Here is a 25,309-nt window from a genome sequence, read left to right on the forward strand (position 1 = left end):
CCAGCAACAGTTTCACAGTTTCTCTCCCCTGCTCTCACAGACACTGTTTAATCGTTGTGGTCTGTACATATGTGTGTCTGACAGACGCATACACAATGAAGTACACTGCTGGTGCTGGTGATAATGCTGCGTGGCAAGCCCCTTTCCCGCTACTAGACGTTTTGCTCTGTCAGTGCTCAACACACATCCACTTCCAGCTTTTCAAAAACGGCTTCCTCCCTGTTTCTGTTTGATCGAGGACAATAGGAATGATGCCTTGTTGGTCCTCTGGGAGGCTCTAGTCCAGAAGTGAAGTCATTGTCGAGCATCTGGTTTTTTTTTTTGGTTTTTTTTGTTGTTGTTGCATGTTGCAAACTGGTATTTAATTTGAGCTTCCATTGAGTCTTTTCTGTCTCCTTGGTAGTTAGGTTTTGTGGATTTCAGTGGAAGAGGATCTAGGTTAAAGCACTATGTACACACTCCACTGAGAGTAAGTGAGGAATATCATGGCTCATAGTCTGATGAAGGCCTTCATGAGCCAAAGGGTTCTTTGGTTTGTAATTTTGCACATCGGGTCAAAGCTGGGCTCCAAGTGTTGGTCTGCTTCTCGTCAACTTAAATATCTGTCATGTCTATTTGCTATGGTTGAACTTTTCTCAGACAGTCACTGTTCTGCTCTGTAGGAAAGATCTGCTGAAATATATCCCAACACAGCGGGAGTTGTGGGCACTGGTGTTCGCGTACAGCCCCAGACTGGTTTCCAAACTACCAGTCTGGTGTTCTTTTTTTATTTGTTTGTGGGGGGGGTTTTTTTATCCAAAAGGATTGCAATTAGTGTAGTCACTGTAGTCTAATGATTGCAGTATAAACTGAAGTCAGAAGCATATAATAATAATATAATAATAATATGTAATGATTTACTGTTTGTGCTTGAAACACCTTTTTCATTGACAGCATGGAATAATCATAGATCTCTTTCCTCAACAGACATTTTGACTTGTCTACAATAAAGACCCAGGGGCTGACTTTACACAGACAGACTTTTTGAATGTGGCCTACATATAAGCCATATTTGTTGCACAAAGCTGTCCAGTTCATGACTTTGTTAAATAGGACTAATTTGCTATGGATTCTGGGTAAACAAAGTAATTTTCAAAGTCAAAAACATGGCTGATTATGCAGCTATATGACATTAATCTGCTTTGATCACTCAAGCAGAAAATGCTTGCCCTCTGGAAAAATGACACAGCTGCAATGACATGATACTAGGAAAACACATTCTTCAGTATTCTAATTAAGAGTAACAGTACCAACAGTAATTTCTGAGGTCATAACTGAGTCATCAGTGGTGTCCGGGGGGGGTCCCCTGACCAACCTGTTATCATCTTTCTCAGCAGACGCAGCAGAGCCAGCAGGATTAACAGTTTTAATGGTTTTGGTTTCTTCCTTCATATTTATCTTCTTCTTTGCTGTTTCTTAATTTCCTTGTCATTTCTTTTGATCTTCTTATCATCTGCACTTTTTCTGTTTCTGCCTTCTGAGAGCCATCTCTGCTTCTCAGAGGCTTGGTGGTCCAGTCTCGTGGCTTCATGGTGAAGGTCACGCTGGAACGCATAATCACCAATAAAAGACAAAAAAAACCCTGAAAGATTTAACCCCCCCCCCCCCCCCCCCCCAAATCCTTCATTCCTCTCTCTCTAGTTCAGCCTAACCTCATGTTCACTCTGTCTTGCTCCCATTTGCTGGTTTTATGAATCTCATCTTTAAAAAAAAAAAAAAAAAGCGCTCCTCTCGTGACCGCTTCATTTAAACATCAAAAATCTGGTTTTTAAATTCCTGCAGTTCTTAAGGCTTACTCTCCCTTCCATCCACAATGATATAGTAGTTAGCTCAATTGCCAGGCAGAAATTGGACATGAGCTTATCCCTGTTTACACATAACCTCAATATTTAAGGTCAGCGGAGTTCTTTTGTAATCACGTGTGGAAATTGCTTTAATCTCAAATCTAGCTCAACAATGGGCCTTCAGCATACTTTACATGAGACTATCTTTACTGGCCATTTTTCTTTCTTTAGTATTAATGATTTATGAAATATAATCTATATTAATTTCTGGCTGTAGTTAGTGCTATTATATTAATTATCTCAGTGAAAAAGTAATAGCAGTGCTACAGTTTTACATGTTAATGTTTCTTTCCTTCTCTCAGCACAATCATAAACAAAGGTTAGAGTACATCAACAACAGGTGGAGTCAGCCATGGCAGCAGTGAAACCACCAGCATATGATGGATGGAGCTGACAGTAACAAAGACCCTGCATAGCTGAGCACTAGTGGTGCCAGCCTCAATAGAAAACAACAGTGAAAGCATCAAGGCTCTTTGTACAACACTACACAACCACACGGGAGTTTTGACAGATGAGGTTGTTGTTGACACTTGTGATGGACTCATCAGTGTCATGTTGCAATGCTAGGGTTTGAATCTTCTCTTAATATTGTGCCTTTTCTGCTCATTTAGAGTTCAATAAAACTAACCTGTTTAAAGTTAGTTATTGCCTAGGGAACATGGTTTATCTTCGTAGATTTAAAAAAGAGGCCACTTATCTCAGTAGTAAATCTAAAATGTACTGTACTACTGATGAATTTCATACCAGTTGTACTGCAGTGTAATTTTATTGATTTTTCTAGTTGTGTAATGTCTTCATAACTTTCCAGTCATTAACAGTTTATTAAAGAATACAGAGGAGAATTATAGAAAGAGGGAAGTGAGGGTGATGGTGGGGGATAGCTGGTCTTTGTGACTGTTTTTTTTTTTTTTTTTTTTTTCTCCTCTGGGGTGGAGGCTGGGAGGTCACCCATACACCCACCCGACCCACCACCATTATTCCCTCCCTCCTGCCTTGGCTAGTCTCCATGTGCTGGGCTCAGGGCCTTGGGAATGAATGGCGCCCGGGCTGTGCTCGGTCTTTGAAGCCAGCCAGGAATGCGAGGCCTCTTTTTTTTTTTTTTTTTTTTTTTTTGCTCCCCTCTCTCTCCGTTGTTTAGGCGGCCGGCAGCACTAGCAGCTATCTGCAGCAGTGAAATATTCCCTCCGCTGCGCTCATTGTGCATCGGAGAGCCGGACGTCATCGGCTAGCCAATCAGTGGCCCCCACTAGGCAGCCTCGGGTCTCAGTGGGGGGAGAAGGAACCCGCTAGAAGTCTTCTCTGTAATATCTCGCTCTCCTGGTTACTTGGTCTGGTCCCTCTTTAGAAGTCGAACAATGTTCTGAATGAGAAACAAGCGTGGAAATCAGTTGGGAAATCTTTGTTTAAGATTAAACTTAGGAAACTCTTTCTTTTTCAGATGGAAATCAGGAAGGGCAGTGACTTTGACTCAGAGTTTGGGTGAGTTTTGCTTTTTCCTTTCTTTCTCATGGTGTTCCCTAAAGTTTATAAGTTTGCAAACTAATCTGAACATAGTTGATATCCAGAGTAGTTTTCTCTCTGCCTTGCTACTGTGACACTTGGTCTGGTTTTCCAGCTTGTGTTCAGCTTCCCTGTTGTCATTGTTCACTTCTGTTGTCTGTTGTTGTGGTTTGCGTGTGAGAGTATTTGTCTGGACCGGTCACCCTCTGCCTTACCCTCCCTCCTTCTCTCCCCTCTGTACATTTTGTCACTGCCTGTCCCCTCCATCACTTCCACTTCAGCGCTCCCCTGTTTGGGAGCCTCTCTCTGTTCGCAGTGGAAAGAGGATGGCTGGAAAACACACACACACATACACCAGCACACACAAAGAGACACACTACAGATCAGAAGGCCCTTCATAAACACATGGAATCCCCCTTAATACTGTAGTTTGAAAGGCTCCTGGGAGGTGGGTTTTGTGTGTATGCAAAACGGCCACCTAGGATTATCTTTGATGCAGGTTTTTAATACCAGGCAAAAAACCTGGAAACACTGGGGAGAAAAATCTTCATTGGAAGTGATTGCACTGGAGTTTTAAGTCATCGTTGTGGTTAAGAGAAACAAACTAAACAAATTTCCATCTCTAGTGAAACCTAATGTTCAAAATGTAGCATCATTGTGTATTAACCGGTTGGCTTGACTTTGTTATTTTAGCAGCATTTAACTTTGTGTATGCATGACAGGTATGTAACTTTAAACTTTGATGACAAAGTGAAAGAAATGCATGCAGGTCACTGTAAAGCTTAAACCTTGCATTTTTTTGCATGAGACGGCTTTTTTGGATACATAATGAACTTTATAAGGTCAGTGCATATTTATTGTGAATAATGAAACCTCTTAAAAAAAAAAAAAAACTAGAATAAAAAAGTCCCAGTCTTAATGAACATGCGCTCAACAAAAATATAAACGCATGAAACATTTTCCTATTTCATCTCATAACTAATCAGCGTGTAAGGACAACAGTTTGTGTACACACTCAGTGTCATTTCAGGCTTCAATAGCAACCAGTGTTTCAGATCTTTGCGCAACAGTCCATGTGTTATCACAAAGCGAGCACAGCGTGGTCAGCGATCAGAGTTCACAGCACTCAGTACTGAGTGTGTCACACATCTGCGTCACGCATCTGCGGCGCACAGACATCACCAGATCGTCAGTAGTGGCCCCTGGGATATTGTCCCACTCATCCTGGAGTTCATGGGTTTGTGCGTTTGTATTCTTGTTGACTGTATATATATCCAATGCAGCAGTCATAATACACAGTATGCATGAGTTCTGCAGTGGATTCAAGTTAAAAAGCCTGAATGCAGCACAGTTGCATCATTAGCATAGACAATTAAAATTTATCAATTAGTATATACAAATCAGAACAGTTACAGACAGATTTACAGTTAGATGGGCAGTGTTTTAGGGAGTTTGTAGTCCATAATGTTGCAGATAAAAAGTGCATTTAGATCTACATTGAAGGAGAGCATGATGAATTTTGTATAATTAAATAGTGTGTTGATCATTGATTATTATGTTGCTCTAACAATGCTTAACATGTTATTTTAGACAGTCATTTGGCAAAATAAATACATAAACCAAACTCTGAGGTGTTCAGTGAATAAGAGGAAAGCAAATCTGTTTTTATGGGTCACACCGCTGTACAACAACACATTATAGATCAGTCACATGACTCATCCTCAGATGCTTCTGCAGTTCTGTATGAAATCCCTGACATTTTTTCATGTGTGCTGCGGTGTGCTCTGCCAGCCTCAGGGAGCTTAATTAGAGGCCTTACTGATGCAAAACAACTCCTTCAGCAGGTGGTTAACTGCACTGACCTACAAAACCAAGCTGCCGTATACTGTAAAAACTGTAACAAAAAAGGACACAACTTGTCTCACTCACATAACACATAATGGTGTTAGTTTTGATTAGAAGTTGAGGTAGACACGGATACTATAATTGTGTATAGGGGAATGTACTTTGAATTTCTTAACCTATTGCTATTAAATCACTATGATTGATTGATAGAGTTTCAAATAGCCTTAAATTATATTTCTTTTTTCTTTTTTTTGTTGCTCTTAATTACCACCTATGGTCTCACATGCATTAATAATAAAAATATTTAGTTATTTGCCTTTGAACCTAACAAGAAGGACATGAACACTTTAAATGTGGTGCTCTTAGCTCTCTTCTAGGAGAAAAGAAAACTAAATCAGTAAAGCAGTATATAATTTGTCTTTACAACTTATAAGGGATCGCACTAAATTTCTCAACAGAGGAATCTGACCTAGAAATGCTAAAGCATAGCAAATATTTTTCACTGGTGACTTACTGTTTACTGGCACTCTCCCCACTCCCCTGGCATAGTTGAGCTGTAAGGACCTTGCAAAAACATACATTTTCACAAACATGCTCTGCAGTCTGGCTGAAGGTGGTTTCCTTTAATGTGCCGGTGCAGCTGTTTGTGTAGTTTTAAGCCACAGGACATACGATGTGGGTAATCTAACATAAGTTTGCATGCCATGCCTTGCAAAGTAGTTAAAGAGTGATGAGATGGAATGTTTGTGAGCCTACTTAAAGCTAATAAATAGGCATTAATATCCGTCTTCCAGTTATTTGTTCTCTGAGCACATATTTTGTCAAACCGCTTCACTCTTGAGCCGTCATTTGTTCCACATTTATTGCTGGAACGTGAATCCTGAGTTGAGATTTCAGGCTGATAACCCGTCTGTGCTGTGTTTGTGTTTTCCTCCCCAGGAGCAGAGTGTTTCACGGGGTTCTGACTACGGAAAAAGGAGGCAGGAAAATGACCTAATTAGTAATCAGTGTGACGGACAACCTGGTGCAGATGTGTTTGTGGTAATTTCCCCAGTTTCAGCCGCAAGAAAGACATATGCGTCGGCACTCATACACGTACACTATATTTACAAATCCTGCCCTTCCCTTCCTGCCATTCGTCCCAGTCCTCCATGGATTCCTACAACTTCCACTTTGAGAGAATGAGCAACGTGGATCTGCAGCATCTGAGCCTGCCTGTCAGCCGGCTTTCCCCAGCCAAGTCCAACTGTAGCATCGTCGACCAGCTTGCACACCACCAACACGGCAAAGGAGACTCTGCCTATAGCTCCTTCTCTGGTGGATCCACTGCCCCAGACTATCCATCTCCCTTTCTTCCAGAGGACCTGCAATCTAACTCCTTCAGCCACTATGCTGATCTTAAGTATGTAAAGTCTATTTACCATCCGACCCAGGTTCTGCAGTCTGACTCAAAGACCATGGACCAGCTCTATTGCTCAGTTGAAGCTATCTCCCAGCAATACTGCAACAACACCAACACTAATGTAAACCACCTTAACCAAAATGGCAATGACAGTGTCCACACTAACAACAAAACACTCTTGAAAAGAGAGATGCAATTGGGGACTCCAGCCCAAAGTTCTTACCCTCATATCCGTCCTCCTCCAGTCCCAGCACGTCTGGATAGTTTCATAGCTACTAAAAACTTGGAAAACATCCACCATCATGGTACTGAATCTCAACTCCAGCAGCCACAGCAAAAGGCCAGACCCCATATTCGTCAGCCCCATGATTTAAATGCTCTGAAATCTGAGACAGCTAACGCCGATACAGGCAACTCAAGCTTCAGTTCTGACCCAGTGTACCCAGTGTGGAGAGGCTCTCAACAGCAGCCACAGGCCCAGGTGCCACCAAGCTACCGACCCCACCTCCAGCCTAATGATCAGGGCAGGGTGCCACTGAACCCAGAATATCTAGCCATCAAAGAGAACAAAGCTGCCTCTGAGCAGCAGAAGTCAGCAAACAATCTAAGCCGATCAATTCCTCGAGGCACAAGCCAGCCTGAGCATCTGACACCCAAAAAGCCCCTGAGCAGTGGTGGATCGAATGGAGACCATTATAGCAAAGTTAATAACCGCCATCTTGAAAGTCAGTGCAAAACGGCACACTCTGCTCAAGACTGGCCTGGTTCAGAGCCAGCCCGAGCTGCTAGCCCCTGGGGGAATGCTGGTCAGAGTCTTATCGGCAGCAGCAGCAGCATTCAGCACAAGGGTCAGTACTACTTTGTCACTGGAGTGTGGAAGGTGTCTGAATCTGGTTTGAGGACACACTCTGTTTCTGTTTGTGAGTCTGAGGCTGGAAGTGAAGTCTCCACTGTGTTAGAGACGCACAAGCTAAGAGAAAGATGCCACAGCACAATGGATAATTTATTTAGACCTCTCCAAGAGAGTTCTCGCTCCTCCAGTGGTACGATTCCAGATGAAAGAGAAGTTTTCACTTCTGTTACCCAGGGAAAAGATTTGATCACCAGGAGCCTGGACCAGGAGAATTACAGGCCTTCCCCTAAGTTGACACAGTCCTCTCGAAGCTTTGACGCCTTAGAAGAAATCAATTCAATGCAGAATCGAGAGATTGGCCGGCACACTGCCAGCAACCCTATATTTTACTGTGGACCTGACAGAAACCTCTCACCACAGTCAACCACACCAACAAAGGAGATTACATCACTGATCACCAATGAACAGTCCAGCCATCACAAGAGAGACGATCATGCAAAGAGAGGGAAGTGGCAGTCCTTAGGGGATGTTGCAAGTGAGAGGATAAACAAGGAAACAACCCCACTTCTGTACCACCTCACTGGTGCCAACAGGGCAGCATTACAGCCTAAGAATGATCCTGGTCTTTATATAAAAGGCAAGGAAATAGTTTTAAACAAAACAGGACAAGGTGATGCACCAGTAAATGACAGTGAGCCACCCCCGCAGGGCGACATTAGCAAGAATAATAGAGGTGATGATATTTCAGTTGCCTGTAACACCCTGGATGACTCATTTAAAAAATACTACAAAGAAAAGCTGAAGGATGCCCAGTCTAAAGTCCTGAGGGAGACCTCATTTAAGAGGAGAGACCTGCAACTGTCATGGCCAAACCGCATCAGGCAAAAACCTGAGCTGAGGCCTGCAGTGATTCACTCTTTCTCCTCATCACAGGACTCAGAGACTTCTACCGACACGCTCACTCCTTCTGTGACCTCAGACGGGATAGAGGAGCGGAGCATCAAAGAAGAAGACATCAACGATGAGACGAAGATGGACAAAAAGACTGAAAATGAAAATGGGAGACCAATAAATGTGGCCCAGCCCCAGGTGGCACGAGTCAGAGGCAGGAAGAGACTGACGCCCGAGCAGAAGAAGATGTGTTACTCCGAACCAGAGAAACTCAACCAGCTTGGCGGTGCCCCAAACCACTCAGCTTGCCGCTCATTTGGCAATGAAAATGATGACCTAGTTGCAGTTCAGTATGAGGTAGAGGAGCAGTTTCCGCGAGAAGAGCAGGGATTGGTTGAAACACGAAGGAAGATGTTTGAGAAAAGAGGTCGAGCTCTTTCAGCCTCGAATGTCTCAAAGACAAACCTAAAACATGTGCGACATCAGGCCCTGGTGGAGTACATGGAGCGTAAGACGGGCCAGAAAGTGGCTGAGCCCCAGCAACCAACGCCTCAGATACCACCTCCACCCAGACAGAGGCACTCTCTGGGAGAAAAACCATTTGACTGGCCTGGTCCCAGGCCTCTATCGGGGAATCAAGAAGTTAAAAATACAAAGAAGAAGCTCCACAGACCCCACTCTGCAGGCCGAATTCTTGATTCCTCCACCAGCTCAATCAGGTACAGCTGAGAAGCTTGTTTGGCTCTGCCTTTGTAGTATGATTAAATCAAGCATTTAAAATATTCTTTTTAAATTTCACCAAACAGGTATGCCCAGTTCTTCTCAGCACAATCTTGTTCAGGCCAATATGCTGGCCAGCAGAATCAGTCCAGATGGAGGGAGAGCCAAGGTCCTTCTCAGGGAAAGTCTGCTTCAGCAGAGAGTCTGTTGGACCAGTCAGAACAACCTAGTTTCCTCAGGAACCGTTCCACATCAACACCACATGAGCTTCAGGTAAACTGGTTCAAATTTGTTGCAGTACTGTTAGAAAGCTTCCTATCCTTAATGGATCTTTTAAAGTTGTTGTCTGGTAGATTTCTTCTCACAAATACAGTAAATTATTTTAGAGCCTGCATTGCATTTAAAAAAAACAAGAACATTAACAATAAAAACATGCAATAAAAGCAAGACATTTTAACTTTGTTTGTCAGGTACTGTTGTAACTTGTGAGGAGAAAACAGTGCTGATTTAATGCAGTTTCTTTGGGTCTGTAGGCAAATGACTATGAGGAGGTTCTACTACCAGCTAATACTATGGAAACCAGCAGGTATGTACCAGTGCTGCAGACGAATTGGGACACTTTTATTGGGTTTTAGGTCAGAGGAGCATTAGGTCAGTGATGTGTGCGTTGTGGCACAGACTATAAAGTTCAACTTGTTTCATTGTGGTGCTGGAAAGTCAACAAGAACCTGCTCCAGTGATCCAACAATCCTTTCAAAAGATTTATGCACAGACTGTAAAAGAAAAGTAATGAACTGAACCAGTTTAGTTAAGTTGGCCTATTTCTCAAAATTATGTTAATTTCAAGTTTTTATATTTTCTAGAACTGATTCATGTTTGTGCTCAGAGAAGTTGCATTTCTTTGCAATACTTAATCTTTATGTCTGATTCTGCTCATATTTCAGTTCTCAGAAGAATGCCCTCCAGGAATCCTTGGGAAAGCCAGCCCCTGTGGACCATAAGCAGGTCCGTGTGATTTCGCAGAGGGGAAAGTCCATGGAAGAGCTTGGGGCATCCCGGTTAACAAAACTGCCTGCCCTGAGTAAAAGTTCTGAACAGCTGGATCATCTGTGGAGGTATTCGAGTGAGGCAGGAGGATCAGACAGAGACAAGAGGAGCATTTCAAATTTTGCTGAAGAAAGAGAAGCCCAGGGGCAGGAAAGGAAGAGGAAGAAACAAAGTGTTTCAGAGCAAACGGGGAAAGAACCAGAGATTAATGGTCAGAAGCACACTGAGGGACAGCCACAAAACCAAACCCAGAGAAAATCCCTGTTGAAGCAGAACTCTGAACCAAGGGAGGATGCTACAGTCAGATCAAGGAACTCAAGTGGATCCATCTCCCCTGTCCCCTCCTCCTCCTCTTCTCAGGCCAAGGTTCATCCTGCCTCTCCTGGATTTCATGGCACTGTCACAGATGAAATCAGGTCTAGTAAACCACCTAGTGAGACTTCCTCTAACCCACCATCCCCCAGAGGTCTAGAGATCACTGAGAGGGAGATCAAATCCACCTCATCCACCCCCACCCAGACAAAGATTCCTTGTGAAAACAGGTCTAGCTCCAGGTAAGACTAGACCCATATGAATGCAGGAATTGTTTCCATTGTGAAAAAAATATGTGCTAATTGAATGTGCCACACCACTTTCTTCCCTATTTGAATTAATCAGTAACAGGAAACATTACATCACATTGTGATTTTTGTAAATTTCATCAGGTGTGAATCTTAACCAAGATTTGTTTTACTTCCAGCAGAGGCAGCACATCGTCTGTGACCGGATCAGAGAGAGAGCAATGTGTGGATGAACCAAGCAGTGATGGCCAGCCACCCGATTCAAACCACGAGGTGTCTTTGAGCTGTGGCATCACCACAGATCCTTCACTCTGGATTCTCCCATCAGAAAAAGAGATGGAAGAAGAAGTCAAGACTTCACCGCTAACAGACAGTGTTTTCGACTCCACCAGCTCAGTCCCTCTTAAGCAGATGAGTGAAACCTCTGAGTCTCCCTGCACATCCGTCTCTGACGCAGACATCAGTCATCAGGTGGAAGAGGAGAAAAATCCAGAAATAAAAGATGAGAATGTGGGAGAAAACCAGGAGATGGAAGAGAGGGGAACACCAGAAGGAGAGATGCAGGGCCAGGAGACACCCGCTGAGAGACCTAAGTGGGAGGAGCTCGTAGAAGCGATTGTCAAAGCTGACCAGTCATTAGCTAGAGTGCTCTACCCACTAGCCAATCGTAAGACGGCGCTGATGCTGATGGAGCAGCTGCTGTCAGAGGACACGTTGCTCATGGAGGAGCACTACAAGAAGAAACAAGAGCAGAAAGCAGCAGAACGGTAAATGTTCATGTGCCAGAACAAAACACTTCAGGTAAACCCAGCAGTGGTAGACAAAACTGATGGAATGACTCTTATTAGTTTACATTTGTGGAAAATATAAATTGTGCTGTGTGAAATTGTTTTCACTTCTGAGAAGAATAAATACACGAAGTATATGATGGATAATAATGGCCATTCTAACAGGAGATTACTAGAATTCCTTGACATATTTTCCAAAAGTGTTTAGAATGCAGGACCCAGTTAATTAGAATTTCTAATTTAATGGGTTTCCATGAAACTTGACACTAGTTTAAACTGGCCCGAGAACTGGACTCCACTGGTGCCATGTTACCTTATGTAACATCTCGTGCACAGACACACCTGGCTGTTTGCTTACTGCTGTGCATACACTCTTATTTCTGCTAGTGTAAGCACACTTCAGTTATGGGAAACTGAAGTGTGGGATTGGCATTTGTTTGTATTGTAATAATGCAGAAAACATTTGAACCTTGCTCAGTCTACTCTGTGTTAATCTATCAAAAATGGCCTAGCTGATAAAACCATTACATTTGAGTACGTCTGTATTGTGATGACAGAAATCAAGAAAGTCGTGTTAACACAACCACATTTCTTAGCAGTGCCGAGATGGTGGAAGAGTCTGATCCATCTCCCCGTCCCGCTGCTTCTGACAGCCAGAAATCTCAGAGTGCAGACCTACAAAGCGAAGCTGACATCACGGAGAAGAAGGTATTCATCAGTTTATGCAATAACGAGTGGTTTTGTTCAATGTGCATTACAGACCATGTATATTTTAATCTTAAAATTCCTCACTACAGGTAAGTGAAAGCGTTAGCTCACAATCAAAGTAGAACTAATCCATTACTTCAGAAACATTCATGACAACCCAATGAGAGCAAAACTATGTCTGATTTATGACTATAAATACTTGATATATCTAAAATCACTGCTTTTACATGTGCAGTAGAAATGAGAGAAAGACAGACAGGAGATATGAGCAGAGCCAGCACTGCTTTTATGTGAACAGTTTGAACTGTGGCCTCATTCAGTTTTAATTTTTAAACCAGAGCCTCTGGTGATTTCATATTGATACCATCTGGATGCTATTTGGTCTTAAGTGGCCTATTCAAGCAGTGAGTGTTCTGTCTCTTATCGCATGATATACTGTCTGCCTCTTATCAGTGTCCTACTTGTCTAATGTTTGGCTTAGCAAGTAACTCTTCCCTCTTCCTGGCTGCCCTGTGCAGTCACTACTATTACAGTATACCTTCATCTATGACTCAAATACCAAAAATTATATATTTTAAGTGGTTTACCTTGATTTCTTTCTCCACATTTTTGCCTCTTGGCCTCTTTTCACCTTGTATCTCTATAGTTATCTAACCTTGTTGTCTAAAATCTCTCAAACATTTCTCTTCTCTTTCTTAATTTTCAGCGTTTGTTAATGTCTTACATCGAGACGCGTCTGCGTTCACTGGAAGAAATGCGTGGTGCCCTCCAGGTAGAGGTTCAGGAGAACACAACCCGTGGGGAGGCACTACAGGTGCTAGTCCGTGAGCGCTGTCTGCCCGTGGAGCTGGAGAGGTACAACCTGTTCATAGGGGACCTGGAGAGGGTGGTCAGCCTGCTGCTGTGCCTGTCTGCTCGGCTGGCCAGGGTGCAGAATGCCCTGACCACCGTGGACCAGAACACAGATGCTGAGGAGAAGGTCGGGAACCAGAACTTTTGACTTATGTTACATGCCCATTATTCAGAGATGTGTTAAGCTCACAGTGCCACATCCTCGCTTGTAGAGATTTGAAAATTATACTGAATAAGTAAGATTTTACTGCTTGAATATTTTAATCAAAGCTACATAATTGTTTAGCAGGGATTACTTTGAAAATTCTCCAAGGATCTGATAAGAATCTTTTAATTGACTCTGTCAAATACACAAGCATGTGCTCAGTGTATTATAATCCCATTTACATGCTGATGCTGTTCACACATACACATTAATGCATGTGGGTAAAAGCATACTGTCAGCAATTGCTCCTGCTTCTGGAAAAAAATACCACAGCGAGTGTTAGAAGCATGCAGCTGCTCCCATGCCCTCAGCTATACTCTTGTTCTGTTTACTTTAGAAAGCAAACATGCCACTTGGGAAAAGTTGAAGGGCAGCTGTAATGGAGTCAAGGTTTCTCACTTTGTGGAATTTTAAAAAAAAATGCTGCTGAGTTTATCTGGGTTTAATTGCCACTTTCCAGCTTATCAAATGTTTGAAGATGATTTTTGGTGGAGCTTTGTAAATAATGTTGCTAATTTCATTGTCCTAAATAATTTCTGTACTCTCTTAATTAATCATTCAGGAGAAGCATCAGTTCAGGATTAGCATCACAGATGTAACACGAATTCTGTGCTTTGCTTTGTTACCTTCTGATTGACATGTTTCAGTATTTCCAGCATCATTTTATGTTTGCATGGGTGCATTAGATTTCTAGATTTACCCGTGAACAGGCTCTTTGTTAGCTCTTCTGTCTGTAATAGCAGTGCTGAGCATGCTGCATACCCAGGGCTTGTTAGAGGGCTCATTTGTTTTCTCACTGTTATCAGCAACACCGGTATTTACACTGACTCATCGAAACTGTGGCCTGGTTTCGATGACATTTGTAACTACCCTGCCCTCTGTTGACACAAGGGAACACTGCACCCACTGTCCTGTGGCTATTTGAAGCATGATCATACAACTTTCACTGCTCCTCATTACATTAAACTTGATATTTCCTGTCATTTAAAAAGAAAAAAATCCCCCCAAAACATGACATAAAGTATCACATAGTTGTTTTAGGGAGAGCATTTCTTTATGCATTTATATTATGATCAAGCAGTGCAACTTAAACTAGAGAGGAGACTATATGAGGTAGAATTTATCTTTTGTGGTCTGTGTCTTTATGTTTCCACACAGCAATCTCTGGACAGTCGCCATCGTCTGCTATGCAAACAGAGGGAGGACGCCAAAGATCTGAAGGATAACCTGGACCGCCGAGAAAACCTCGTCTCCACCTTCCTGTCGCGCCAGCTGTCCACCGAGCAGCTGCAGAACTACCGGTGCTTCGTCCAGACCAAGGCGTCGCTGCTCATCCAGCAGAAGGACCTGGAGGAGAAGCAGAGGTTGGGAGAGGAGCAGCTGGAGGCCCTTACCAACAGCCTGGATCTGTGAGGAGAAGTTCTGGATTTGCTTCACTTGCCTAAAATGAGGATAGCTTGTTCAAAAAGAGACACATCTAGAGACATGTTTGGCTGGTGTTTTGTAGATGTCCAGCTGATCTCTCCAATCCTTTGCACTCTATCATGACTTTCTTTGGCAGAGCTACAGGAAGACCCACAATGCTACTGATATCCATTTGTTTATATAAGCAGTACATGAGGTGAGCAATAATGACCGCTGAGACTGAAGGTCCTCACCTTCCTGTCATCTGCCCAGACTGATGAATGGTCACCGTCTCTCCGCCCACCACTGTTTCCAGACTTGTCCCACTGCGGTACTTCTTTCACTTTGAACAGGACTGAACCGTTTTCTTTTTCTTCTTCTGTGTGCCTTGATGATAGATGAAGCTCTGGAACGTTTTCCATTAGAGCTGCTGTGTGGAAACTTTTTAGCAATTCAGAAACTGTCTCTCACTTTTCATAGTCCCACAGCCCTGTATCTGCACCTGTGGAAACCTACGAAGCTTTAAGATTGTATTTGAGCAGCGAGATGACTTCAGCGGAAAAGAGTAGTCTGAGAGAGGGTGGTGTACTGTATCATGTCAGTAAAATGTACAATAGATGTAGAAGATTTAATCTTGTTTTTTTTTTAATGTTCTTATGTTTAAATGTGTTTAAAATTAAGGCACTAAAAACCAAAAAAGGTGAATGAAAAAAAAAAGCACTTTGTAAAGATAACTAAATGCACATTTCTTCAAATCAGATTCAAGATCATTTCAAATGAAAGCCTTACTCCATCCATTTAAAGAATATTTCTTATGATTTTGGGTTTGTTTTAAATAGGAATGTTAAAGCGATCTTTTGAAAAGGTACATGAGCACACCCATCAACGTGAAAGATTGTGTACAAATGCTTTTCCAGCTAATTCCATACGTGTGTTGTTAAAGCATCAAGATTTCATGCTGGAATAGTTCCTCATACGGAGGTGCTAAACCTCTTAAAAGCAGATTATAAGTAAGCAACAATTATATCACTGAGTATTTTCCTCCCCAATGTCCTATTGTTGCAGAGCTGACACGTAATACTTGAAATACTTTTTTTTTTTTTTTTTTTAAATGAGGAAAGTCCACAATCTTCACTTCAGGTGTTTTAAACTCGTTTCCTGTTCTCTACCTCCACTGTGTAGCCCCTTCTAAACACGTGACCCTTAGGTTTGTTTCAATTTACACAGTTTTCTTAAATTAAAAGACTCTTTTTGAAAAAACACACTTCACCCACACATTCTATACTGCATCTCGGTTTCCCCATTAAAATCCATCAGTTGGTTTTCCATAGTTTTATTAATTTTGTTTTTGCCGACCCGTCAGTCCAAGACTTTGGAGAGCTGTTTAATATTGCTGTTTGTCACAGTGGGTGCTGTGTGTGTGTGTGTGTGTGTGTGTGTGTGTGTGTGTGTGTGTGTGTGTGTGTGTGTGTGTGTGTGTGTGTGTGTGTGTGTGTGTGTGTGTGTGTGTGTGTCATCATGAATGTGTTAATGTTGTGTGTGTGTGTAGAGGTTGATTGTTGAGCAGAAAGGCAGAACTGTTGGTGTTTGCTGTGTCAGCTTTCAGCAAAACTCCTGTGAAGATGATTGAAATGTTATCATCCCTCAGGAAATTACACCTATTGGCTAAAAAGGAAAGAAAACCACTGCATTAGTTGTGTTATATGTTAGTTATATTTATGTAATAATGACCACAAAACTGCATCAGCAGTCTCAAAATGTAAAAAAAAAAAAAAAAGGCAAGTGATTAACAACAATTCAGGTTTTCTCTAAAACTACAAGCCCTTTCACCTTGATAAATGTTTTTGTAGTAAACAGTTTGTCCACCTTGGCCACCACCCCTGAAACATTTCTCTGGAGATTTATGACTGTTCGCTTCAGTTTGCTAAACAAACGTATGCTTGTTTTTGGCCTTTGTGTTGACGCAAGGTTGAAGGGTTAGCAAGACTCTCGTGTTATTTCCCCTCAGCCTGCTGGAATTTATAAAGTGTGCAAAAAACCAGCGTTTTGGAGAAATAGAAAACTCTTGGACGCACGTGGATAAATACAAATGTTGGTTCTTGCTACTGTACGTGTGCACGGCTTCTCGAGTCACTTCTTGTTTCTCTCTTTCTATCACAGCTGTGTTTAGCTGAAGGAAAAGGCGGGTTTGTTTCAAACGCTGCAGATTTGTGACACCGATACAAGCAGAGTTTGTCTTAAAGCCAAGAGAAGCGGAGAGATTTCTAAACCCACCTCTTGTGGTGTGTCTCACACCTGTTTTCTGTTGAGAGTTGTTGTTTTGTGCCTGCTTGGAGTTTAAAATTCCATCATGTTTGTAATATTGTGAATAAATTAAGCTCACACTCATTTCTCCTTTTTTTTTTCTCCCCCCCCCTCAAAGCAAATAATGGCATACATATCTAGGAATACAAAAAAAAGAGAAGAAAATGATTCATGCTTGATGTTACTATTACAGTATTCAATGTGTGAGAGCAGTATAGACAGAATATTTTATCTTATTAGTTCACAAATGTCCTATCCTGTTTGGGCTTTCCAATCAGAGCTCATCTCTGCCCTCTTCAGGTGAATCAACGCATTGTCTGAGAGTCCAAAAAATGTACTGGCACACAACTCACACCTGTGAGCCTGTTCTGTATTTAATCTGCATTTTCAGTAAAATATTCTCTATGAAAGCTTCATTATCTTTGTGGAAGACACAACCACGGATTAAATCTGGTTTAAAGAATACTGGTGGAGATGAGAAATGCATCATCTGTGCATGTAAATGGAATATTTTTGAGAAATTATTATTCTTTTAATGTGAACTACACTCACTGGACACTTAGAAGAAGCAGGTTGAGCTGCCTTTTGTATTCACAATTGCTTTAATTCTTCATGGCATAGATTCAAAAACATGCTGAAAACATTCCTCAGGGATTTTGGGCCATATTAACATGATAGCATCACATAGTTGCTGCTGATTCCCATTTCACTACATTCCAAAGCTGCTCTACTGGGCTAAGTCCTGGTGACTGTGGAGGCCATTTGAGTACAGTGAACTCATTGTCATGTTCAAGAAACCAGTGAGATGATTTGAGCTTTGTGACATGGGGCGTTATCCGGCTGGAGCAGCCATCAGAAGATGGGTACACGGTGGTCATAAAGAGATGGTTATGGTCAGCAACAATACTCATGTAGGCTGTGGTGTTTAAACCATGCTAAGTTGGAACTAGGGAGCCCAAAGTTCGTCAAAGAAAATATCTCACACACCATTACACCACTAGCACCAGCCTAAACTGTTGATACAGGGCAGGATGGATCTATGCTTTCATGTTGTTTACATCAAATTCTGACCCTACTATCTGAATAAGATCAGGCAACATTTTTCCAATCTTCTGTTGTCCATTGTTGGTGAGCCTGTGTTAATTGTAGCCTCAGTGTCTGCTCATTCCTGATGGTAATGACATCTGGCGTGGCCTTCTTCTGTTGTAGCCCATCTGCTTCAAGGTTGGTTATGTTGCGTGTTCAGCCTTACTTTTCTGTATACCTTTATTTGCACCGAGGTGTTATTTGAGCTACTGTTGCCTTCCTATCAGCTTGAAGGCCATTCTCCTCTGACCTCTGGCATCAGCATGGCATTTTCTTCCAGAGAACTGCTGGTCACTGGGTATTTTCTCTTTTTCAGACCATTCTCTGTGAACCCTAGGTGATGATTGTGTGTGGAAAATCCCAGTTAGATCAGCAATTTCTAAACTAGTCAGACCAACCCTTCTGGCACCAACAACCATGCCACATTCAAAGTCACTTAAATCACCTTTCCTCTCCATTCGGATGCTCGGTTTGAACTTCAGCAGGTCATCTTGACCATGTCTGCATGTTTAAATGCATTGAGTTGCTGTCATGTAACTTGCTAATTAGATATTTGTATTAACAAACAGCTGAACAGGTATACCTAATAAAGTGGCAAACGAGTGTATTTCTGTCAAACGAAGAAGAAAGTCTGGACTGACATCAAAAGGCATATTAATAGAAACGTACAACTAATCCTTTATGAAAAAAGACTGTGTGGTCTCATACTAACGCTAACTGATGCTGTCTTCCTCCTCTCATGTCTTTCAGGCCTCGCTGCTCCGATTTGTTCAGTCAGTGGGATGCCTTCGGGGATGTCAGCAAATGCTTATTAAGAAACACAAAATGAAATGAGAAAAGAAATGGCTGGTTTTGTTTTGGAAAGTGGAGAAATCCCCAGGTGGACAAGGAGAGACACCACGCAGCACTTGGAGCATTTTCCAAAGCAAAACAACACTTTTAACCAGATTCCCACAGAAGCAGCAGTGACATACAACACAGCTCTGAGCATCCTAACCGAGTGAGATCTTGTTTAGAAGATGCTAATTGCATGGTAATTTGGTTCAGCAACATTACAAAGACAGGATAAAGATACACTGCAGACAGCAAACAGGAGGATATAGGATGGTGTAACACTGCAGCAGCAGCAGTTCTGTCACAGTGCTAGATAATGAAGAGCTTTGCAGCTGATAATCACTGTCTGCATCCACAGTGATGCGGGGAAACAGAAAAATGAGATAAAATATAAACTCAAGCAAGGAATTTAAACACAGCAGTGGAAAATGTGTGCTTTTTTTTTTTTTTTTTGCTTCATGTAACCAAATAACTGTATTAAAATGACCAGAAGACAGAGCGTCTGCAGGAATCAGAAGGCTTGTTTATCAAAGTTGATGACTCAGTGATATCTCTGCCAGGAGCTGAGATTAGTGGTTTTAAAGCTCACTTTTCAACCTGAACTCTGAACCCTCTGCCCTCAGGAATGCCAGCACACCTTCTGCTGGCCTCCACCCCCCCAGCAGTCATTACTCACCTCGGTTGTGAAGGCTAACAAAAGCTTGGTCTCAGTCCAAATAGCCAATGGTAAAATGCTATGATATATTGCCGCTGTACGTTTCTGTTGAAGTCCTGCTCTAACTTAACACATAGCAGTGTACAATGACAATGTGGATGCCAGACCTTTCTCAGTATACTCAGTGTCCACTTTATTTGGTACACCTGGTCTGCCATAAAGTGCTTTAATGATGTCTATAAATATGTTTTGTTGACACCGTCACAGAGGTGTTCATTCAGTGACATGTTTTAGCACTGAGGCCACTATTACTCGACTTGCTGAGAAGTGTTTCTATCTTCCTAGCACCTTACAAACAGTTCTCTGGATTTACATGTTTCCAACAATGCAAAAAAAACAAAAAAAAAACCAAAAAACATTATGGACTAAAATAAACTGTTTTAACTCTTTGTGGCATGGATTCAACAAGGTGCTGGACACATTCTTCTGAGATTTTGGTCCATATTGACACAGTTGCTGCAGATTTGTCGGCTGCACATCCATGATGGGAATTATTATCCAGTTTTGCTGTAGCCTCAGCTTCCTGTTGTCATTTGACATATGAAATTTATGCAAATGTCCAAGTCCAAATGTGATGCACCTTTGGACATTATTTGGTTATGGATTCCTCTGTATATCAGCAATGCTACAATTTAATGTGTAAACACCCATCTGTTGCTCGCACCATTGTGCTGCAGAATTGTGTATTTGCATTAACAGTTTGGCATTAGCTATATGTGCTGCTGCTTCTTTTATCTTCTTTTATCCGGCACTCCGTGTCTTGATGCTGACCCTGTGTTGGCTCTTCTCCCCACAGCAGCCACAGAAAAGAACATTTGCTTAATAAAGCCCAGAGGCTCTGAGATGAAACATCATCTTGACATATAAACAATGCATGCTGCTGGGAAGGTGACATCACGAGACACGCAAGAAGGAGATGACTCAAGGGCAGGCGAACAGCGGGGAGAGTGAGCCAGCCACAGGAGGCAAACTATTTCTAAAAGTTGCTATTTCTTCCCCTCTTCTGCATCTTGTTTACGTCTAGTTAGCAGCACGCATAAAGCGAGCAAGACGGGCAAATAAAGCAGCAAAGCCCTGCTTGTTCTGCTGATGCCATTAATGCTTTCTTTCAGCCACACACATTCAACCCCAGCTGGCTTCATCACAGCTGTCTCAACAAGTCAAAAAATGGAGCCAAACCTGAAGAATTTATTGGCAAGTAAAGGGACATTAATGATTTATGGAGCACCTGCACATCCTCAATGAACCATGCAAGTTCTACCCCCCTCTTTTTTATATTATATATATATATAGTAAATATTCTGATGTTACAGTGAAATCCAGAGTCTGTTTCCTTCAAGGGCATTTCTTAATGCTTCACACTTTAATAATTAATCTATGATAAAATGAAGCAGGAGAGAAGTTAGTCTTCTAAATTTTCCTCAGGGGCACAAATATTTCAGTCCTTTCTTAAGACAGTGATGATTTTTTTTTTCTTCTACAAGTATAATTCACTTATTAATGAACACATCCTCTTTTTTTGTTTGTGCATGTCTGCTTTGTGAGATCACTGCATTCATCTCTTACTCATAAATGAAAACACAGCAAGTCAAGTCTTGATCTGAGTAAATCAGTACCAGAATGTCTTTATTCTGCATTCACTTCTTGTCAGTGTGCACACTTTAGTTTTAAATCAAAAACAGAATAAAAAACGGGACCTTTGGAAAAAAGATCAACTGTATTAAAGTCCGTGGTTAAAAGACAGTAGATGGGAATTCATGGCACAATTTTACTAGCGCTGGAAGCTCAAGTACATAAATGAATCAACCGATTTTTTTTTTTTTTTTTACTGGATTAAATACTTTGCACTGTGGTTTTTATTGGCCTGAACTGGGATGCTGGTATGAAAAAGTCCATATAATTCTCTATGAGATAAACATATTACACATCTGTAAAGCTCAGTTCATTTCAAAAGAAACAAAGTGAAGTGATGACGCCTTCAAGTGAGTAATAGGAAAACTCAAAGGATCCACCATTGTCTGGCATTCACCTCATGCAGGTATCATCACACGCTACATTTGCTGACTCAGAGTCGGTGAACAAACCAGAAAGCAGGTTAAAAATAAAGAAAGCCGTTGTTAAAGAAAATGCTTTGAAGGTCACTGGTGTGTTTTCAGTCAGCAAAGGGCTTTGCCTTCACATGAAAACATCTGACATGGGCCTGTTCCTGAAGCCGCCGCCGCTGTCTTCTCCTTCCTCGCTGGGGTCGTCGTTCAGGGAGAACAATCCCGGCCGCTGCTTGTGCTTCTTCTTGTGGCCTGTCACGTTTGGCTGAAAGAGGCGGCTTATTGAATGCAGGCCCTTGGGGAGATCCGGGAATGAATCCAGCTCATCCTTCTCATGCACGGCACTGTCCTGTGCCGACTGGCCTTTGGGCTTACAAAGCATCTCTCTCACGCTCTCAGCAACGTCTTTGTGAAGGTAGTGGTAGGCCTTCTTCCCATAGTTGTCCCTGATGCTTATATTGGCGTCGTACTCCTTCACCAGTATGCCAATGATGTAGTGCTTGTCATGCAAAGCAGCAATGTGTAAAGGCGTGTAGCCACCATGTGTTTTTACATTCACGTCAATGTGAACTCCTCCTTGCCTGGCTGTGTTGATGATCTTCACAAGCATGTCACTGTTCCCGCACTTGGCTGCCCAGTGCAGAGCAGTGAACCCTGACATGAAGTCCTTCTTCTCGGCCAGCTGGTTGTCTCTGAGCAGCAGGCCGTAAACCTGGCTCCAGTGGCCGGCAGCACACTTGACCAGCCAATCATGCTCTGACTGCTCCAGGGGAACCACAGAGGGAATCCTAGTGTCTTTGTGCTCCTCTGATGCCTTGGTGCTCTTCGCTGCCCTCCTCGGCTGCGGTGAGCCGGTGCAACTTCCCCTCTCCACTGAAGGCATCCTTCTCTTGTCCCTGAAAGCATCTGGTTTTGGGTGTTCTTTAGGTTCATCTGTGTCCTCCTTAAGTTTGTGGGTCTCCACTTTAGTGGTGCTGGGGGGCATTCTCAGAGGCAAGGCATATGGTTTGCTCTTGATGGGCTGATTTGAGCAGTTACTTTCATTTCTATTCTGCTGGTGGACCTCAACATTCAGCGCCCTTTTAAGTCTCACACTTGCATATTTACTCCTCTGCAGTGCCTGCTCTATGGGAGAAAGCATTTCTGTCGGATGGTCACTGCTTTCATTCGCCTCTTCCAGATCCTCGGAGTTTCCAGTCTGCGGAGGTGGGCGCTGCTGCTCACCTGTCAGCGGGATCTCTTCATTTTCAGACTTGACCAGAGAGCTCTGCGGACCTTCCAGCAAGTACTGATAGGTTTTCTTCAGGACAACATACCGTTCACCGTCGATTTCTTTCACAGTGGCAACATTGTTGACAAAGGTCTTGAAAACCTCCCTGTTCCGTTCTTTTTCTTCGGGATCGACGGAATCCAGCGAACCTCTGAACTTATCAACCAAGTCGGATTTCTTCACTCTGCCCCCCTCCTCTATGAGCAAAGACAGGATGGATTCTTGCGACAAAACCATTATTAAAGCTGTAAAACAAAAACGTGAAAAATCCAGACTCCAGTCTTTGTCCGGGTGACGGTACAGACCGCTTTACCTGGACGATCGCTCTCCTCCCAACACCTGGAGGAGGCTCTTTCCGGGGAAAGTGAGGACGTGGATAATTTGAATAATATATGCACATATTTTACTATAGACAAAGTAATTGAACACTTCTATGTTGAAAGACTGGTAAATCAATAATGTAGGCCTCGGCAAAATAAAAAAGAATATTATACTTTGGTCCCACTCGCAGGCTATTAGGACATATAAATGATAATGAGAAATAATTTGTCATTTGGCTTAAAAATATAGATTTTATTAGCTTTATGCGAGGTGTTGAAATGTAGTTATTGTACACACAAAAACAAAATATTTGGATTCAGTGACATAATACATATAAAGATAAAAACATGTACTCTAACCTGAATCTGCTCTTGGATTATAATTCAAGACCGAAAATATTCAAAATTTAAGAATTAAAATTAAAAAATACTTATGACTACAATCTAATTACATATATATTTTAAATTGAAATTTGCGCTCATTAATTATCTTCTTTTGGCTTCTGATGATGTAATACAGGTTATATAATATGTTGACTGTAAATAAACGAGAGCTACCCATTTGGTTTGAAGCATCATCATTATGGCTGTTGCCATCTTTTCTTTTCTTTTCTGAGCCAGAAGTTGCCATATTTTAAATGCCATATTTTGCCATATTAAATTGATATTTGGACAAGAGCATGGATGCTCAACAGTCAAATAAAATACTGGAATTTCACTCCCCATTACTGAAGCAAAGACAGATAATATTTTTTAGATAATTCCATTAAAATGCATCAAATATTACCAACACCATAAACATGGTGTTGGTGGCGGAGAGGTTCACTGATTCTCCACCTGTCAATCAAAGCGGCCACACCCCAAACTCCAGTATCGACATGGATGAGTTATTAACCTATCCATAAAGGCATGGACAGCTAAAAGCATTTTTAGCTGGCTTTTAAAATTCTTGTTAATGCGCTAAAGTTGGGCACTTGAGCTTCTTCTTTCAGCTGCTCCCTTTAGGGGTCGCCACAGTGGATCATCTGCCTCCATCTCACCCTATCCCCAGCATCCTCCTCTGTCACACCAGCCTTCTGCATGTCCTCCTTCACTACAGCCATGAACCCTTTGTGGTCTTCCTCTTTTCCTCCTGCCTGGCAGCTCCATATTCAGCACCTTTTTTCCCAATATATACACTCTTCCTCCTCTGCACGTGTGCATACCATCTCAGCCTTGCCTTTCTAACTTTGGCTCCAAAGTGCTCAACCTGAGTTCATTTCTAATCTTGTCCATTCTGGTCAGTCCCAGTGAAAATGTGAGCATCTTCAACTCTGCCACTTCCAGCTCCGTCTCGTTTTTATTAGTGCCACCATCTGCATCATCATAGCAGGTCTGCAATCTCATCTGTCAGCCTGTCCATCACCACTGCAAACAAGCGTAATCCCACCCCTGCTTTGAACCCACTCCTATGTCACACCTCACCTGTCTCACTATCCTCATGCATGTCCTGCACAGCCCTCTCAGTACCACAGTTCCTCTCTTGGCACCCTATTATATGCTTTCTCTAGACCAACAAAGACACAGTGCAACTCCTCACCTTCTTTATTCTTCTTCAGGTAAAGCTGAACACCTTAACATGATAGTTAATACTGACTAAGTCACCTTTGGAGCCAGCCTCAAGCGGCCATTGGAGGAACAGCAGTTTCTGGCATGTGTAGGCTTGACCTTTTTGTTGGAGGTTTGATAGTGTGTTCCTAAGAAAATCCAGTTATTGCCGTGGTATTATACAACTTAACCACCACTATGACTCATCAAAATATCGTTTATTTATTTGGAATAAAGACAGTCTCACATGCACACATGAGCCCACATACAACATATATTAGATTTTTAATGTGAAACAGTGCAATACTGACAACATAGAAATAGTAATTTTGGAAATTGAGACATAACACGTGACGGATTGCTCTCGCTCTCTGATTGGCTGATCCACATTCCGGTAAACTCAATCTCTGACCTAATTAACTTAATTTAAATATGAATATCATATTTTAACTGGCACCGAATGCTCAGGTATTTTTTTTTTATGATCTCC

General features: G+C 42.1%; 2 protein-coding genes across 6 annotated transcripts in view; one reads left to right on the top strand and one right to left on the bottom strand.

Annotated features, from left to right (window-relative positions):
- Positions 1 to 16,426, top strand: part of shroom1 (shroom family member 1) — a 32,927-nt gene extending 16,501 nt beyond the window's left edge. For 2 of the 5 annotated variants that reach the window (XM_030746481.1, XM_030746482.1), the window contains exons 2-10: positions 3,322 to 3,362; positions 6,168 to 9,093; positions 9,181 to 9,367; positions 9,628 to 9,680; positions 10,039 to 10,695; positions 10,881 to 11,468; positions 12,086 to 12,197; positions 12,904 to 13,176; positions 14,413 to 16,426. In XM_030746481.1, the coding sequence (XP_030602341.1) occupies positions 6,380 to 9,093; positions 9,181 to 9,367; positions 9,628 to 9,680; positions 10,039 to 10,695; positions 10,881 to 11,468; positions 12,086 to 12,197; positions 12,904 to 13,176; positions 14,413 to 14,667 (4,839 nt within the window). In that variant the 5' untranslated portion in view covers positions 3,322 to 3,362; positions 6,168 to 6,379 and the 3' untranslated portion in view covers positions 14,668 to 16,426. The remainder of the gene's footprint in view (positions 1 to 3,321; positions 3,363 to 6,167; positions 9,094 to 9,180; positions 9,368 to 9,627; positions 9,681 to 10,038; positions 10,696 to 10,880; positions 11,469 to 12,085; positions 12,198 to 12,903; positions 13,177 to 14,412) is intronic. The other 3 variants (XM_030746484.1, XM_030746485.1, XM_030746483.1) reach the window with 3 other exon arrangements.
- A 4,831-nt stretch (positions 16,427 to 21,257) lies between these two features.
- sowahaa (sosondowah ankyrin repeat domain family member Aa) lies at positions 21,258 to 23,235 on the bottom strand. The gene has a single exon (XM_030747094.1). It carries the CDS (start codon positions 23,147 to 23,149, stop codon positions 21,773 to 21,775), a length of 1,377 nt encoding a protein of 458 aa, XP_030602954.1. The 5' UTR covers positions 23,150 to 23,235; the 3' UTR covers positions 21,258 to 21,772.
- Positions 23,236 to 25,309: the final 2,074 nt, after the last annotated feature.

This window comes from Archocentrus centrarchus, chromosome 14, assembly GCF_007364275.1.
Source record: "Archocentrus centrarchus isolate MPI-CPG fArcCen1 chromosome 14, fArcCen1, whole genome shotgun sequence".
In the NCBI taxonomy this organism is placed as follows: Eukaryota; Metazoa; Chordata; class Actinopteri; order Cichliformes; family Cichlidae; genus Archocentrus; species Archocentrus centrarchus.